This window comes from Danio rerio, chromosome 3, assembly GCF_052040795.2.
Source record: "Danio rerio strain M-AB ecotype USA chromosome 3, GRCz13ab, whole genome shotgun sequence".
Lineage (NCBI taxonomy): Eukaryota > Metazoa > Chordata > Actinopteri > Cypriniformes > Danionidae > Danio > Danio rerio.
This window is the reverse complement of record NC_141023.1, coordinates 20679169-20697894: the sequence shown is the minus strand read 5'-3', so window position 1 is coordinate 20697894 and position 18726 is coordinate 20679169. Positions and strand designations below refer to the sequence as shown.

The following is an 18726-nucleotide window of genomic DNA, read 5'->3' as shown; positions in this document are numbered from 1 at the left end:
TGTTGCCCCTTTGCAATGTAAATAGTGTAAAACCCCTTTGCAATGTAAATAGTGTAGCTCATAACTATTGAGTGGCTTCGGTAACAAAAATGTAATTGTCAGTTTAATCTTCAAAGTTTATACCCTGCCATGTACACAGTTTGTACACACAACCACATTCTACGCTTGAATTAACTGAGATACACTCAGTAAATAAAACATCTATATGTGTGGTAAAAGAAACCGAAGGAAAATGAGGTAAGAGTCATGGCTAGCGTGTCGTTAGTGTTGCCAGATCTTCCTATAGAAAAAACACAAAAAATACTGAAACACATCTACTCATTATATAAACAAACCTATAAACAATCATGTAACGCATATAAGTATTACTAACAAAATGCCTGGTGCGTTAAGACAAGAAAAGTGTGTCCTACAGATGATTTGTCAAGCATGGAGCACACTCATGCATCCTACAATTATGTGATGCTCTGTGTGGATGCTTTACTAAAAAGATAGGTCTTTAATCTAGTTTTGAACTGAGAGAGTGTGTCTGAGCCTTGGAGTTTGGAGCCATAAATGAGAAGATTTGATCTCCTTTAGTAGACTTAGCTATTCTGGGTACTACCAGAAGCCCTGAGTTGAGATCTTAAAAAGCAGGTGGGATTGTAGCAAGACAGAAGGTTGCTTAGATTAACATGAGCTAGATTATTTAAATCTTTAAAGGCGAGAAGCAATATTTTACCAGGCAGCCATTGTAAGGAGGATAAAATTGGGGTGATATGATCATATTATCTTGACCTGGTAGCTGCATTTTGTACTAACAGAAGTTTGTTAATAGAGGAGGCTGGGCAACCAGCGAACAGAGCATTACAGCAATCCAGCCTAAAAGTCATAAAAGCATGGACTAGCTTTTCTGAATCTGAGATAGATAGCATGCTTTGTAACTTAGCGATATTTCTCAGATGAAAGAAGGTGCATGCTATCTATCTCTTGTCTGCTGACAACATACGTCATATGTATAGATATACTTTCACCATCTAGATTCTGTATATGTTTGGTCAAATTTTACTGTTCAATATGCATCAAATAGTTAATTATATGCAAAAATATACATGACTTTAAGAGCAGAGTAAGTGGACACTAAAATGGATAGTCCAGTCAAAACATTAAAATCCTGGCATCATTTAGTCATCCTTAACTTGTTTCAAATCAGTTTGAAGTTGGTGTTGCTGATGTTTTTTTGTTTTTTTTGGATAAAACCAAAGGAATTTACAATGAAGAATGTTGGAAATCGTCTGTAACCATTGACTTTTATAGTATTTGTTTTTGCTGCTATGGATAACAATGGTTACAGGTTTCCAACATTCTTCAACATCTTTTTTTGCGTTCAACAAAAAAAAAAAACTCAAGTAGGTTCTGAACAAGTCAAGGGTGAGTAAATGATGACAAATTTTTCATTTCATTTGCATCATTTCACTGTTTAAAAACTGCTGTTTGCATAAATGTATAGTAAGAAAACGTTTAAGACTACCTAGAGTAACCCAGAAATATGAACAGAAACTCCAGAATCCATATCAACTTAAAACAAATTCTTAATTTTCTCTCGTGTTCTCCTCTGCAGATCTTTTCTATCGTGATCTTTGGATGTATTGCTAACGAGGGCTATGTGAACCGTCCAGACGAGGTGGAGGAGTTTTGTATCTTTAACCGCAACCAGAACGCCTGTAACTATGCTGTGGGAATGGGAGCTCTGGACTTTCTCTGCTGTGCTGCTTTTCTGGCACTGGACATCTACTTTCCTCAGATTAGCAGCGTTAAAGACCGCAAGAAGGCTGTGTTAGCTGATATTGGTGTTTCAGGTAAACTGCAAATACAAGTATTGCCTGTCAGTATTTTCTATTACTAATGTAATGCATTTAATGCAAAGGTTCCAACTCAAACGTTTAATTATATTCTCATGGACAATAAAAAATTATTTTAGGGAGCTTTAAAAAGTCTTATAATATTCCTATGATGTATACTTGTATTTAAGATGTTTTTTACTCAAAAGCCACTTCGTTGTACATCTGAACTGCCAATAATGCAGTTTTAGTATAAGTTATACTGCCCTCTGTTGGCTAAATGTAATTACTGCTAGACTTGCTGCAGATCTTTGCTGGATTTGTGGTGCAATGGCTCCATCTAACAGTTTTCAGTAAGATCGTCTTTATTTTTCACACAATATGCTGTTATGCTATTTAAGGTTTGTTTGTAGATAGTTTTTTTTTTTTGAGTTGTTTAATTGATCTGAATTTATGTCTTTTTTTCTCTCTCTCTCAGCCTTCTGGTCTTTCGTGTGGTTTGTGGGCTTCTGTTTTCTGGCCAATCAGTGGCAAGTGGCTAACCCAGAAGATAACCCTCTCAAAGAGGGAGCAGACGCTGCCAGAGCGGCCATCACCTTCGCCTTCTTCTCCATATTTACTTGGGTTTGTACTGGCTTATTTCGACATCTCAGGTTTTTCATTCAGTGTAAAATGCTAGATCTAGTTTATCTAATCAAATTTGACGTACATTTTGCTTTTGTTACATAGATTAAAGCTGGCCTCTAATTTGCTTTAGATTATCAATGCAGTGGTGTTATTTTTATTTCACTTATATATGTTTTTTTTTTAACTAGACACTTTCGTTTAAATAAGACCTGTTCAGCAACGATTGCCAAATTATTTCCAGTTTAAGTTATAAATAAAGTGATAAAACTTTCTTTTATGCCAAAAAAAACATTAGAAAATTAATAAAAAATCATGTTCCATTAAGATTTTGTAAACATCCTACCCTAAATATAGCAAAACATAATTTGTGAGTTCTAACAAACCATGCATCAATGGAAAGCTTATTTAATTACATTTCAGATGATGCCCAGCAGGCACACAACATCATAAGACATTACTATTAAGTTAGTTTTAGGTCGTGATGTCAGGTGACCAAAATTAATGTCTAGCCAGCGTCTAAGGACATTATTTTTACATCCAATAATAACGTTAATATTTGATTGATTTCAGGTTGTGTTGGAAAGTGATATCAGTATTTTAGTATTGTTGTCATATTGACATCAAATACTGACATTTATTTGGCGTCCAAAATCCAACATCTGATAGTCGTCATGTTGGTAACCTAACTAGACTATAGCATTAGATTTGAATGTCAACGTCAAGGGTACAACGTCAATCTGACATCATGTTGATGTCCTGTGCCTGCTGGGTGTATACTGGTTTTGGAACTTTTCTGATCTCATTCAAGCTAAATAATCTTCTTCAGCCAGAATTTAAACAAAATTTAATATATTGTTGTTGACTTTTTTTATTATTACTAGGTTCAGCATACACAAGATAAATCAGATTACAGTATGATCACATTAAATGCTGTAATAATTGTTCATTTTATGTGCATTAGGGCTGTGTGATTAATTAAAATCAAATCGCAATCGCAATATGAAACATTGCGATTAGCTAATCGCAAAAGGCTGCAATATGAAATATATATTATATAACTTCCTCCACCCAGAGCAAATGCGTGACTGCCATCTGTGTGTGACTGTCTTACTAGCCAGTTGAGTGAGCACACTTTCATTATGACCAATCAGAATTGCGCAATCGAACTATGTGGAACACCCACAATAAAAACAAACAAACAGGAAAGCGCGAATGAGCATTAACTGATAAATTATAATCAAAGAAAAGTAGCAAGTCAGTAATATGGTAATATTTTGGTTTCAGAATCACAGAAACCAAACAAAAACAGGTAATTTGTAAAGCCTCCTTTTCAATGCACACGTAAAAACAACAAGCGACAGACCGGAAGTCATTCATTTCCAATGGAGAGTAGTCCGGGAGCTGCATGGAGTTCCAATCATCTCCGTATGCAGAAAATTCAGATGCAAATTGAGGTGCGGATACGGTCTAATATTTGAACTCCTGCGACTAGACCGTATGCGACCAGCCAACCGCATGTGATGTATTTCAGTGTTGTCCAAGCAGGATGTCCGTGCACACAAGATGAGATATAGGAGGTGTTTCGTCATTTTTTTAATAAAAAAAGTCTATATTAAAAAAACATTTCTATTCATAAATGAGTAATAAAAATATTACATTTAAATGTTGTCTCCACATTCTCTCCAAAATCTTTAGCGGTCTATGAGTTTCTTGTATTCATTCATTCAACCACAGAAAATAAAAGCTCTTGCTTTTGCACTCCTTTATTTCGGACACTGCGAGAACAGCTTCTCTCCCATGGTGCGCGACAAAACTGAAAATTCTGTGCGACTGCCACAAGGGAGCGTAATCCGACAGTCTTGTCCAAATGTCATGTGCAGTGAAAAGGCAGCTTAAGACCTGCGCAAAATTGTTGCCACAACCTGAGGAATTACAACAACCAGAACCTAAAAAAGCACCACAGGCGGCTAAATGAGGAGCGTCCTGCTAAAAAGTCAACTGCAAGTATTGCCAGTGACACAATCTAGTAGCTAGCAACAGCAAAGTACAATTTCAGAGTTGTTTGCTAATAAAAGTTGATATCTTTTCAGTTCCAGACATTGCATTTTAGCTGTAAGAAGCTACAATACAGATTATTAAGCTGAAGCTTGACTACAAAATTAAATTGCAACTCAAATCGCAATATCTGTCAATAAAATCACATTTAGATATTTTCCCCAAATGTGCCCGCCAGTACTGAGTACCGGAAGGGACGTGATGGTGGGGGGGGGGGGGGGGGAATGGGTAGAAGAAAAAAAACTGAGTGGGAGAAAAAAAAAAACAGTGATAGGAAAATATACATTTTTAGAGTTTTTGCGTTCACTCGCAAAGATGTTTTGCGTTATTTCGCAAAACTGTTTTTCCACAAACACCCCCTGTTCACTTTATAGCTCACTAATTTTGCTGTATTTTACCATTTTATCCCTCTATCATCCTATCATGAAGTATTTTCCCATATTTCTTGTGTATTTTAAATCTTAAAGCACATTGAAATTAATATAAAATTGTCTGCATTCACTTTTTTTCCCATTTAAAGCTGTGCATCGATCATCGCCCTTCATATACAACCTCTGAATTAGAGAATGCATGTATACAAACGCGCTCTGTATGATAACTGATGCCAGATCAGCTTCTGTACACACCATATAAAGTGACACCTCTGTTATCAAACAAGTGAAGAGCAGCAAATAAATCAGTAGTTTTGTTTTGTTTGATAACAGAAGTGTCACTGTAAGAATGCACAGATCTATAATGAAAGTATTACATTACTTTAGAAACTGTTTGTGCTCATTTAAGGAGAGGGGTCTGGCTGCAGACCTGGTGCAGTGCAATCTGGGCTGCATCCAATGCTTTTTAATGGGCTCACCTAACACCACCCCTAACCCTACCTATCACAGTGACGTCGCTAGCTCCATTTGAGTGCATTGTGTCTTGTGTCATAAAGGCTGCATCCAGATACTATTGCATTTAAGAGAAAATTAGTTGTGTTTAAAACAAAAAACCCCAGGATGGACATGTCTACATATTATTAAGTGTATTTGCCTGTTTAAAGACACACCCAAATCCCAAGGTGTCCTGCACTTTTGCTCTTCTTTAAATGGCATGTACAGAAGCTGATCTGAGATCAGTTTATCATAAGGAGCGCGTTCGTATACATGCATTCTTTGATTCAGGGGTTGCATATGAAGGGCAATGATCGACGCACAGCTTTAATGGAAAGAAAGTAAATGCAGACAGAGTGCTTTCAAGATAAAATATGGAGGAGGGTTGACATGCATGAAGTGAACAGGAGGTGTTTGTGGAAAAAGATATAAGCAAAACATCTTTGTGAGGGAACACAAAACATTAAAAATATATATTTTTCTATCACCCAGTTTTTTTTTCTTTCACTCGTTTTTTTCCCACCATTACATCCTTTCCGGGTCTCTATACGTCAGAACACCATGACCACTATTTCAGTCCTCCATTGTGTTCTGTAACATTTGTGACACTGACCAAAAAGAGAACAGCAGCTCCTTCAGCCTTCTAAAAAAAAAACATTATGTCAGATATGTCATTAAACATGTTACCAAAAGACTGGTTGAAAACAAAAGATAATCTAAAATGTTTTCAACAAGTGTTGTGTTCTCATTCATTTGGCAATATTATGTTTTCTGAACCTGGCGTGAAGGTCTTCTCATACTTTTACTGTAGATTTTCAGCATATTTTCTCTTTCAGCTACACTTTTGTTCAATGAATGCCTGCCTTTCTTCTCAGTGAATGACCTGCAAACATCAACCTCTGAACATGACCTGTGCATCTGATTCATGTGTCACTAATCTTCTGTCTGTTCTTTACTGTCTGGCTTTTCATCCTAATAATTGAGTTATATACAGAAGTAACCCTTGCTTTCCTACTAACATCTAATTCCCTAAAAGCATTTCTCTTACAGAAACCACAGAGCTGCTTCCATAAGATTAACCCAGTGTTGTTGAAATGTTTTTTTGAGATGTTCTTCCTGTTGATCGCTGGCTCTGGCCGATCTGTTTTTCTCTAGGGTGTTCTTTCACTTCTGGGTCTGGAGCGCCTAAAGAAAGTCTCATTTGAAGAGGAATACAACAAACTCTTCACCCCACATACGCCACCTCCATTCGTCTAACATTTATCATATCAATTTGTTTACTGTGTGCTTTAGACATCAATTACAAAAATCATCCTCAAAAGCAAATGGATGCAAGTGAAGATGTGTTTTTTTTATGTCACAGAGACAAATCAAGCTGTAAACCCCCTGATATCAACAGAGGAGCGTTTAATGAAGTATGGATTTATGACAACAATACCTGATTTTCATCTTTCAGATTTACACATTTCAGTGGTCTCTTGTTATTATATGTTGGTGTCGTTTACATTAAATCTTGGCGTTAACGCTTGAAAGTTTGTTTTTAAAGTATTTTTTTTTTATTAAATTAATACATTTCTTGGGCAAAGATGTAATTCAGTTACTTTGACATTATAATATAAATTATTTTTATTTTTAAATAATTGTTGTTCATTTGAGCTTTGGGTCTTAATGTATCCTAGTTTTTCACAAAAAATGTTTTCATCAGTGGTAATAAATACATCATCAGGACCAAATCAGCATATTAAATTGATTTCTGAACAATGGTGAGAAACTGAGAACATCAGTTTATAATCGGTTTAGTATGTCATTAATTAAAATGCAGCACTGTGTTCTAATATCTGTACATTGTACATTCCCTACAAATTTGAATTCTAAAATTTGTTTCTTTACAAACTTATAGTCTGAGCCCAGTTTTTCCAAAAATGCAATCTGGATCAAAATTGGTCCAGATTTGAAAATCCCATATTTTGCTATCCAGGATTAACTGATCTCTCTTACATTTATGACAGTTTTTTTTTTAAGAAACATGAGGTTGGATCACTGTGATCCAAATACCAAATTTCAGGATTACCAAATCCTGTTTACCAGAGCCTTAAATTGAACCAACTGTGTAGGCTACTGGCTTAGCAGAGAACATCAGCTAGGCAAAATACCAGTGGCCACAAACAGCCATTGTTTGTTTTAATGGTAAGAAACAGAAACACTGCTATCAACAAACATTTGACATTTTTTTAGTTTGTTCTAATACAATACTGCTTTGACATTGTTTTGTTGTTGTTTACCATATCTCAATAGATGTTACATGCTTCATATAGGCTTCAAATATGAAGGGATTTATATATCATCAGTAACCATTATGTTGGTGATCATTCACTTAAAAAATAAAACTTTTATTTTTACTTTGTTTGGTGCAAAAAAATCACTACTGAATCCTTCCTTCTGATTGGATTAGGATAATTCAGTTTTTTATCAAAAAGATCCCAATCTGAGTTTACAGTTTTAAATAACCCAAAGGGCAGGTTCGATCTAAATCAAATGTAAGATTGGATTACGTGGTCTGATCTTAATTGAAAATCCCTTTTGTTATTTTTGAAAAAAAAAAAACATTTTCAAGATTTGATCCAAACCGTGATCCAAAATCCCACTGGATTACTTTTGAATAACTGGGCCCTGTTTGTTATTTTTAAAATTGCTATTCACTTTTATCTAACTAGGGGGTGCCACTTGCACATGCAAAGTTCAGCTGAGTGCAACAGCAGTGTTTCCCAACCCTGTTCCAGAAGGCACACCAACAGGAAAATGAATGGGTCAGATAAGGGAGAGAGGTCTGGATGCAGACCTGGTTCAGTGCTATCGGAGCTGAATCCAATGCTTTTTAAGACGCTCACCCAACCCTACACCTCACAGTGACGTCACTAGCTCCATTGAGTGCTTCGGGTCTGACATTGAATCACTGAGATATGCAGCTCGCATCATCAAGATAAGGAGACATCCAAAATATGTACTGTTGGAGTACCTCAGGGAACAGGGTTGGGAAAACCCTACTCTACAGGATGCTTTGCAACATTGTATAATATAGTGTAAGACTATCATATACTGGTTTTTTGACATGTTGTCCAAAATACACTACAGCCTACTTTCAGCTTACTCGGCTCCATTACTGTCATGGTGTTTCAGAAAGGTATCTTAATTCATATGTTTACAGTTGACCTGCTCTTAAAATTTAAGATATTGTTCCTGTGTGCCATGTCAACATTTGATTGATTAAACGGTCTTAAGTTTGACTGCATTTCTGGTTTGTTTTGCTTTGGCATCTACTGGATTTTTCTTACCAAAGCATTTCCTAAATTCTTACCTCTGTTAAACTGACTAACCTGTTAAATTTTTTGATCTTAATGCTTTTCTCTCTTTTTTTCTCTCCCCCTTTCTCTCTTCTCATCCTTCTCATTAACCTTTTTTAATTAAACCTTTCTCTGCCTCCTTTTTCATTCACTCTTCACCATCAAACCTGAAAAACCTTGGAATTTCCTTTGTAAACCTCCCCGCATCTTCACTTTTCTAAAGGCTGGTCAAGCTTTCTTTGGATTCCAGAGGTACAAGTTAGGTTCGAGCTCGTCTCTCTTCTCTCAGGACTATACTGATCCCAGCCAGGATCCCGCAGCAGCGCCCTCTGAAGGAACAGAGTACACCGGGTACAACGCAGACATGGAGGCTAACTATGACGGCTCTGGTGGATACCAGAACCAAGATTACTAAGGTTGAGTATTAGGATACACACAACAGCCTTAACCAGCTAGGCTGATCGGGTTACATGGGGGAAAATAATGTTTGTCTAAAAAAGGACTTATTTTGGGCATTTGGGGGTGGAATATGGGGACCAAAGCAAACTGAGGGGAATTCAGGGGTTTGTTTGGTGCTATACTTACCCCTTTTGGAGTTTATTATGGGGTTTGGAGGTATTTCTGTTCTTCTGGTGACAATGTATGATTAATGTCTATCAATATGATATGATATTTGCCGTGGCACAAGATCTGTACACTAGATTTTGTGCCACTAGGAATTTTTGCCTTCAGTTTCAGGGTTATTTTGGGCTTGGGGAGGATTTAGGTGATTGGTCCATCCAGAGTAAACACTTCCAAGTGTCTGTTAGAGAAAACAGGATTAGTTTAGAACAAATTATCTAGACTTGTGAAAAAAGAAAGCTGTATGTTTATTTCTACAATAGGTAAAGGCACTAACTAGTGACCAAACTTAATATTTTCAGAGACCACAGTGTCTTTTAATGTTAAAACATGTAGGTGATTAAGTAGATTGTTACATGAACTCTTAACCTGCCACAAGATAATCCATAAGTAGTTTTGTGCTGCCATTTTACCAAGGCTAAACAAAACTATGTAGGATAAAATAAATATCTGCATTGTTGGCACAGAGCGTAGCAAAAGAACCTATGTAAGATCTTACAGATAATGAAAGTAAAAAAATACTGGAAGGGAATTTGTAGGTTGCTGAAATGGAAGCCGTTTTTTGTTTGTTTGTTTTTTTTTTGTAGCATGCCAGCGATTGCATTATTTTAAGGTTTCTTTACAGAAAGGCAACATTTCATATGTACAGTGGCCTCAAATACTACTCAAAATATAAAACTTAACTTGAATTGAAAGCTAAACACTGGCAAAGAGAAAACTTGTACCCTCGCACAACATTCTGATCTGCATCGATTATACTAGACTGTATTGCTTCACATACAGTTACTATAGATAGACAACACTTTTATTGTGATTAAGGGGAAAACCTCTGTGATTGACCTGAAAATTAGCTAAATAATTTCATTAAAAATCACATTTGGGTCAGTTAGCATTCCTGCCATTTTTAAGAGCAAATCAAAGGAGATGAAGCAAAAGAAACTGGCTTTTATACCTTATGTTTTGTGACAGAATTTACTAAACACACAAACAATGCTCAGTTGAATGCACTTATTGTATGTGTGCACTTGTAATAGTGAAAAATGTATAGCAGGGTAAGTCGAGGATTTTCAGATCTTTTTTTCATGCAATATCAGGGACTTTTGTTAAGTCACTTTAGCTGCCATTTATCAAAATGTATTTAGTATCTGTATCATATCATGTTTTTTATTGTGTTTTTACACACATTTTGTCTATTGTTTTGGTTACAATGTTTTTCAGCGACATTTTATTCCTTTTCTGTTCATCAAATAGCAGTCAGCAAGCTATAACTGTCAACTTACGCTAATGTGTATGCATGTATTGTAAGGTATGCATTTCAAGACCTGTCACGAAATTAGGAGGTAAATTATCAATTGTTGCTCTCTTAATGGCTATTAAAATCATAAACATTTATATTTAAGCTTAAACCATTTTAATATTATTCAAAGCAGAGCAGTGTTTTTCCATTCACTATACACTTACGCTTTGAAACAAAATGGTTTGAGTAATGTTAACTTATTTATATTGAGTCATAAACACATATGTGTTCCTATCATTAAACATTTAAAATATTAGTACACTGTAAAACCCAACAGTCAACTTAACTCAAAACTTCCTGAAAGTAAATCTACTCATTTGAAAAGAGTTTTGAACTCAGTGTTAAAGGTAATGAGTTAAGTAAATACCTAATTACTTCAACTTAAATGGAGAAAGTTCACAGTACTCATATACTGTCGATTTTTTTTAACTCAAATGGTTTGTTGCAATCGATTTCCTCAAACAGTTTGAGTTGTCTTAGGCCGTACTCACACTATGTACAGTTGCCTCGAACCGGGCCAAAGCACACTTGTCCCCCCGCACTCACACTACAATCGGGCCTGGGCACTCTTACGTCATCGAATATAATACACTTCTGTGGGCAAGATCACAGCTATGGAAACGTTTATTTTGACAAATGTTTGGGGCCACTGTGCATGTTATTTTCAGCATGGTAGACGTTTACATTTTTATACCAGTGATTTAGACATAACCTTTAATGATGGTATGTCATTTAATCGCGAATGTAAACATATGTGGTGCAACACTCGATTCCTGACTTTGAAAAATGTTTTTGAAGTATGGCCAGACCATTGCTAAGTTAAAGCAATTAAATTTATCAGAAAAACAAACTAACGCAAATCCCAGCAGGCACAGAACATCAACATGACGTCAGATTGACGTACCTCAATGTCGTGGGCGCCATTGTCAGACGTTGCATTTCGGTTACCCTCCAACGCAACCTAAAATCAACCAAATATCAACATCTAATGATGTTACATCTTGACGTTGTGTCGATGTTACCACTCCTTGGGTTTTTGTTTTGTTGTACCTGACAATTAAATGTAAGTATTTGATGTCAATTTGACGTTGTATTAAGATGTTGGCTCAATACTGGGTTTTTGTCACTTTCCAACACAACCTAAAATCATCCACATATCGTTGTTATTGGACATCAAAATAACATTGTCCTTAGATGCTGGCAACTTAAATCTAACCTAATAATAATGTCTTATGACGTGTCTGCTGGGATGTTATCAAAAAGTCACTATAAATTTACTTCATTTAAATGGGATCATGTGAAATCTTTAGGGAAATGATCATGATTAATCATTACAATGGTGTTTAACTTGTGAAAAAAACTTTCATTATGTATGTAACGAGTCTTTGTAGCACCCTTAATATAGATTTATCTGGCCATCTTTTGCTATTTTATTTTTTGATCATAGTTAATAATCCTTGCACTGGAACAGCAGGGTTCTATGTTACAGATAAATAATGTTTTATTTTCAATTAAGTTTTGGAAAACAGAAAAATGTGCATAATTATGTACCTGAATATATATATATATATATATATGAAACCAGCATATTTTTATTTAACGACAAAGATGTAATATAATACATAAATATCTTTATAAATTTATTACCTAAACAACTGTCGGAAATAATCATATTAATTGTGTACTTTGCATTTGACGGTGTCATAGAATAATGTTTATCCTTTCTCTGTTTAGGAAGTGACATTGTTTTCTGAATCAGGAAACATTTTTTTATTTATTTATTTCTTGTTGAAACTTCTAAAAAGGAAAGCTACAATACAATCAGCATATTATGTAGGTGATGTATCAGATGTGTTATTATATAATGTATATGTGCAGTTATGGAGATACTGGGATTCAAAATAGTGTAAATTCTCTTGATGTGGTGAGTGTCCATTAACTGAATCACTAGGTTAATATGGCTGTGTATTTTGTCCTGTCTTGTATGTTGCTTGTCTGATATAGATGACAATAAAAGACATTGACTGATGGACATACTGTAGTTGACAAATTGTTGTACATAGCTGAATTTGTTAATGTTTTGTTGTAATTTTATGAATATGCTAACTAGATGAAAGGGGAAATCAAATAGAACTAAAGTAATCAAATATACATGTAAATATTAAGAATTTATGTTTTAATTTTGCATTTGTGAAAAACGTTAGGAAAAACATTCTCTAATAAAAGTAATTACTCTTATATATGCAAAACAATAATATTATTAATTGAATGTGGTAAAAAATGTCACTTGGATCATTTGAAAAACAAATTGAAAATGCAAGTAAAATAATTAAACACTCACGTATGTTTTAAAATTAAATGGGCCTAAAGTAATCAAATATACGGTTTAAATATTTATAATGTATGAGTTATGATTTTGTCCTTGAGGAAATTGAAATGCAATGTACCTAAAATTACTTACACATTATAGACATATAGATCTAACTACACTCAATGGCCACTTTATAAGGTAGACATGTCTCTAAGGAATCTCTTAGGAATATTTGAATGACCACTTTGTTGAATCTATGCCACAAAGGATTAAGGCAGATCTAAATGCAAAATAGGGTCCAACTTGGTACTAGTAAGGTGTAACTAAAAAAGTGTAAATAAATAAATGCAACGGTTTATTTATTTTTTTATAAACGCTTTTGCAAAACTCTTCACACAGTGAGCACAACAGAAGTCTTTGTGAGCTAAACTAAGGATCAATTATCATTGTTTTGGCACAAAATGCATTCAATGACTACATCTCTCAAACTCTTTTTTTCTCACTCAGACACGACAACTGCCAAAAATCTTTGTACATACAGGACGTTTTGTCCGTGCTTACATACTGTTTTCCAAATTGTTAAACTTATGTTCAAAACAGTAACTTGCAGTTTTTCTTCATTGCTTTGATGCAGTCGTCAACTGAATCTCCACGTTTTCAAAACAGTAAACACACAAGCCTAAACAGCGGCACTCATGGTCAAAATGACACATTTGCTTGCAAAACGCACATACCGTGTCAAAACATTTAAAATATGCAACAAAAGCTAGTTTTACCTTCAAACAACACAACTTTCAAACAAGTATATGAGCTCTTTCAATCAACCATACCACAATGGAATACAAAATACAGAACTCAGTGTGCATCATTGCTTGCCATTGTAGACTATTGCCAATGCCGTTTATTGTCTTTCTATTTGGGCTGTCAAATTTGCCTTTTTGCAAAGAATTGGATCCAGAATAAGACATGCTTTGATTACTGTAAATATTAGAGAAAACATGTGTAAACCAATAAACAGTCAAATCTATTAGCCACTTTTGACCTCCTCCATCTATGCTAGCACTGAAGAACACAGACCTTCCACCGTTTTCGATGTTTGCAGACTGATTGCTAATTAAAGATTTGTGTGATGGAGTGTCAAACCGGTGCTTCAGTGAATTCATACTGATCTTGGTAGTTTCTAATTGTTAGGAATAAATGGTTTCTGTTTGGTTACCATAGCTAAAACAATGGAGTTTGGACTAATTGAATGACATCAGTGTTAACTGTTTTGAAAAACGGTGGGGAAAATGTGTCAACCCAATGAGAAAGGGTTTACATATTTGCAAGACCTGTCTTCTGCTCTGCTGGGATAGTGATGAGGAGAATAAAGTGGAACCTATAGTTTCTTTAACCAGGTCAAAGCAAACAAGAAAAACTGTAATGCAAATCTGAATAAGACAGCAAAATTCAATAGCAATATTTTATTGAAACATATTACAAATCTAAAAATGCAGTTTAACCAGCCTGAGCTGATTGTCATTGTAGATGAACATCTACACAGGTGTTACTTCCAATTTCTTTACAAATGGAGACAACTGCTGAATAGGTTTGCATTGTGATGTAAACATGGACCCAGCCAGAAATAGAGAAGTGGCTGAAAGAGAAACAAAGATGGCTGGGATGGAGCAGGCATGCCAGAAGATTCTTTCCTATACTGTAGGTGTATTGCCCTAGAAGACATAAGATGTGATGTGGATGAAAACCTGTGGCCAAATGGAGAAGATTGAGTTGATTAGCAATTGTTGAAATATTCAATAAATTCCATGGGTGTTCAATAAAAAAAGGTCAGGAGAGGGTTTTCTTCAATGTCAAAAATCATAATTTATTGGATTCAAATGAATGTTTCGATTCACAGAATTTTGTTATCCTCAATGCAATGCAAAAGTTGCATTACGGAGATGTGCAACAACTTTCATTTCCTGACTTCAACTTATATAGGCAGCTGATATTAACAGGTGGAGTTTAGTGAAATTCGTCATTCATTGTCCAGTGCGCCATTGGTCACACCCCAGACACGAGTCCTATTTTTGTATGAATTTTCTGCACAACAATAAAAACACAAGATTTTCTGTGTACTGTGTTCAGTTTAACATCTTTCTTTAGACAGAAGAGCAGCATGTATCTACTTCTGCAAAAATGCTAATTAGTATGCACAGCATCTCACACACAGCAGTAGAAGTTCAGTTAATATATGACCCTTAAATGACCGAAACAATTATTCGTTTAATTTGTTTGATGAAAAGAAAAAGAGACAAAAACAAAATAATACATTCCTTTTTCCTAACACATTGCTATTGTATCTGTATCAGTGGATGATGAATGATGTGTATACAAATTCTTGTATTTTGGAATTACTTAAAATTAAGAATAAATAAATAAATGACACAAAATACTGACAAATTCTGCATCTTGTCTGATTCATTCCAATAACATATTGCAGTTTTAAACAATATATATTGCTATTATAAACAGAGATTGTTTTACACAAGAAAACAATGTAATGCCACAAGTTGTTAGTGTTTTTATGTGTCCTAGTGTCTTTAAAAAAAGCTATAACTTTTATAATACATTGATATGCATATTTACATCTTGCATAAGCATCCAAAAAACCTGTGAACTTCATATGCTTGGCCATAAACAAATGTAGCGCATACTGTATGTCATGAGTGATCTACAGGAACGGCTTCATTACTGGAGTGATGTGACGTGGTTTCCTGGCTTTCATGCTTGTGTTCATGACTGGCATTACATTTCCATACCATAGTGTGCTGAGTGGCCAGATTGCATAGAGGGGGACTGTAGAAGAGTGAGGTCAGTTCCTGTAAAGTCCCAGTGCGTCACTGACAGAGCAGTCAATGACAGACAGGGGACAGAATGTGTGTGTAACATGAGAATCTTGACCGTCCACATCCTCTGTCCACACAGCGCTATATTCATCTGATGAGTGTACACAGAGCCAGAACTCACTGAACACATGCTCTGGCCATGCTTTTTAATATTAACTCTATGTTTGAAGTACAGAAAAACACATTGATTTAACTATTATTGACATTATTATTGATAATAATAGTATGTGGCCAGTGGAAGGTTGTTACAACTTTCCAGCTATACTATGTTACTAATAAATGCAGCAGACTTTTATATTTAAGCAATGTTTCTGTAAGAGATTACCAGTATAAAAGAAGATTACCAGCAGGGAACAACTGCCGCCACATGTTTATAATCTCATGTCTGTTTCCAGATCTGAACACTGCTTAGTTTCCATTGAGAGACTTATGATGTCTGTTAGCAAGGTCATTGGAGAAACAACTGTCACAATAATACACAATGCCGTAGAGATTTTGATGGAGAGACAGAACAAGAACAGATAGAAAGACAGACAGAGCGATCGTTAGATAGTGCTGATAAATACATAGATAAATCTGGCATCTTTTCACCATAAGATCATATTGATACTTATAGCCAGCAATTCATTATTTCATCTAATACCAATATAGTGGAATATCTATCATTATAGAAATGTAATGTGCTTAAATTGCAGAACCAACAAATTCAACCATATATAACATGAATATTAAATTGAACTGGAAAAGAATTGCAGAATCTATCATCAACAAAAAAGCACTTTATTTTTTATTCAATAATATAAAAAAGTAAATCATGTTTGGTCTCACTTTGTAAATACAATCCATTAGTTGATATTCCATTTATTAAGCCATAGTTTAATACAGTTTATACATTTTTTACAGTCACTTTGGTCCATTTCTCAGATCAGAATTGAAATTCTGTTCAATCTTCACATCAGTGTGGTACTTCTGCAAATCGAAAAAGCAGAATCTCATTCCTTTGATCAAATTGCAAATGCTTGCATACATCCATGTAAAATGATTATGTGCAATTCTCTGATAAAAATTATTGTCATTATGTAATTTATAATATTAATGTATTATTTTGATCTCTGTTTTGACCCCATCACATTAAATCGTTTGTTCATGGCATAAGTCTTTACATGCAAAATGGCTAAACACGTTTTAATTTGACTATTTTTTTTCCTAAATCTGTTTACAATTGATAAGTTTCTCCCAGGTGATCTTGACTTTTTCTAATGAAGGTGCTTCTCAGAGGAGATTGTCCAGTGTACACATTTCTACTTTTGTTTTTTCTTTGTGCTGTTATTTCCAGCCTGATCTAACGAGAAAAGTATTTTATGTTTTGTCAGTTTAGTCGTACGAAATTGTATGATTTGAAAAAGGAGGCGTGGCACTTAACCCCACCCCTTAACCCAACCGTCATTGGGAGATGGGCAAATCGTACTAAATTGTTCGAATAAGATCATACGAATTCATACGAATTAGCCACTAAATGAAAAAGTTACGAATTGCCGTGAGATTGTGTTGGTTTTTTCATCACAATGACATGATCTGACAACAAATTACGGTACAAACAGCAAAAAAAGCATCAGAAAAACCCTTTACAGGTCACATCAAAAGACCCCTTCAGAATACACTATTATATTGACAGCATGGCTAAGTAATTTGACTGTCATATCCGTACACAATGACACAACATGTTCATTGACATAGAAACTTCGTTTTAAGAGATGAACTAAGGTTTTTGAGCAAAAGACTGGGTTTTGCAGATAATCCATGGTGTTCTGCTATTTGTATGTGTTGGTTTTGAGAAATGCACTTACTGTTCTGCAAAATTTCAATACTGATCTGAGAAATGTACCAAAGCGACTGAGAAAAACTGTATTGGCATAATCACTATATGGTGGTATTGATAACAAAGCTGGATGGGTGGGTGGGTTTTACAGCTTAATTTAAAAATGTAAACTTATTGTAGTTTTATTATCCATGGTTTCATGGTGATATCTATGAAGACAGGTGAAAAGACACATTCTCTGAAATTATATAGAGAGAGACAGACAGGTAGGTATGTAAGAAGATGGATGAATGGATGGATGGATGGATGGATGGATAGATAGATAGATAGATAGATAGATAGATAGATAGATAGATAGATAGATAGATAGATAGATAGATAGATAGATAGATAGATAGATAGATAGACAGAATGATAGATAGATAGATAGACAGAATGATAGATAGATAGATAGATAGATAGATAGATAGATAGATAGATAGATAGATAGATAGATAGATAGATAGATAGATAGATAGATAGATAGATAGATAGATAGATAGATAGATAGATAGATAGATAGATAGATAGATAGATAGATAGATAGACAGAATGATAGATAGATAGATAGATAGATAGATAGATAGATAGATAGATAGATAGATAGATAGATAGATAGATAGATAGATAGATAGATAGATAGATAGATAGATAGATAGATAGATAGGCAGGCAGGCAGGCAGGCAGGCAGGCAGACAGACAGACAGACAGACAGACAGATAGAAAGATAGATAGATAGATAGATAGATAGATAGATAGATAGATAGATAGATAGATAGATAGATAGATAGATAGATAGATAGATAGATAGATAGATAGATAGATAGATAGATAGAATGTGTCATGGAAATATGAGTGGTTGGGGATTTCTCAGGTCTTATATCCCTATCCCAGCGCTGTGTTAGAGAGTGTGTGTATGAATGTTTGGATATGTGGGTGTGTGAGTGTCAGATGACATATGTGTAGACAGTGTGTACAGGGTGATTCCATCAGACAGAAATAGCTGCAGAGTTGTATAAAAGCCTGAGACACACACTCCAGC

The 18726-nt window shown here is 34.9% G+C and overlaps 1 protein-coding gene and 1 long non-coding RNA gene across 4 annotated transcripts in view; one reads left to right on the top strand and one right to left on the bottom strand.

The window, feature by feature from the left end:
* The window catches only part of syngr1a (synaptogyrin 1a), a 28748-nt gene extending 19183 nt beyond the window's left edge, over positions 1-9565 (top strand). Inside the window, exons 2-4 of one of the 3 annotated variants that reach the window (XR_015479757.1) lie at positions 1601-1838; positions 2299-4024; positions 5779-7101. Coding sequence is in view for 2 of the 3 variants with exons in the window: in NM_001006067.1 (NP_001006067.1) it covers positions 1601-1838; positions 2299-2444; positions 8933-9124 (576 nt within the window). In the remaining variant the exon portion in view is untranslated. 3 annotated transcript variants of the gene reach the window in all.
* Positions 9566-10106: 541 nt separating this feature from the next.
* On the bottom strand, positions 10107-15377 carry LOC147845603 (uncharacterized). Its single transcript, XR_015480653.1, has 2 exons — positions 11626-15377; positions 10107-11531 (listed from the first exon to the last, which is right to left on the bottom strand). It is a non-coding gene; the product is annotated as an uncharacterized LOC147845603 (long non-coding RNA).
* Between the last annotated feature and the right edge of the window lie 3349 nt (positions 15378-18726).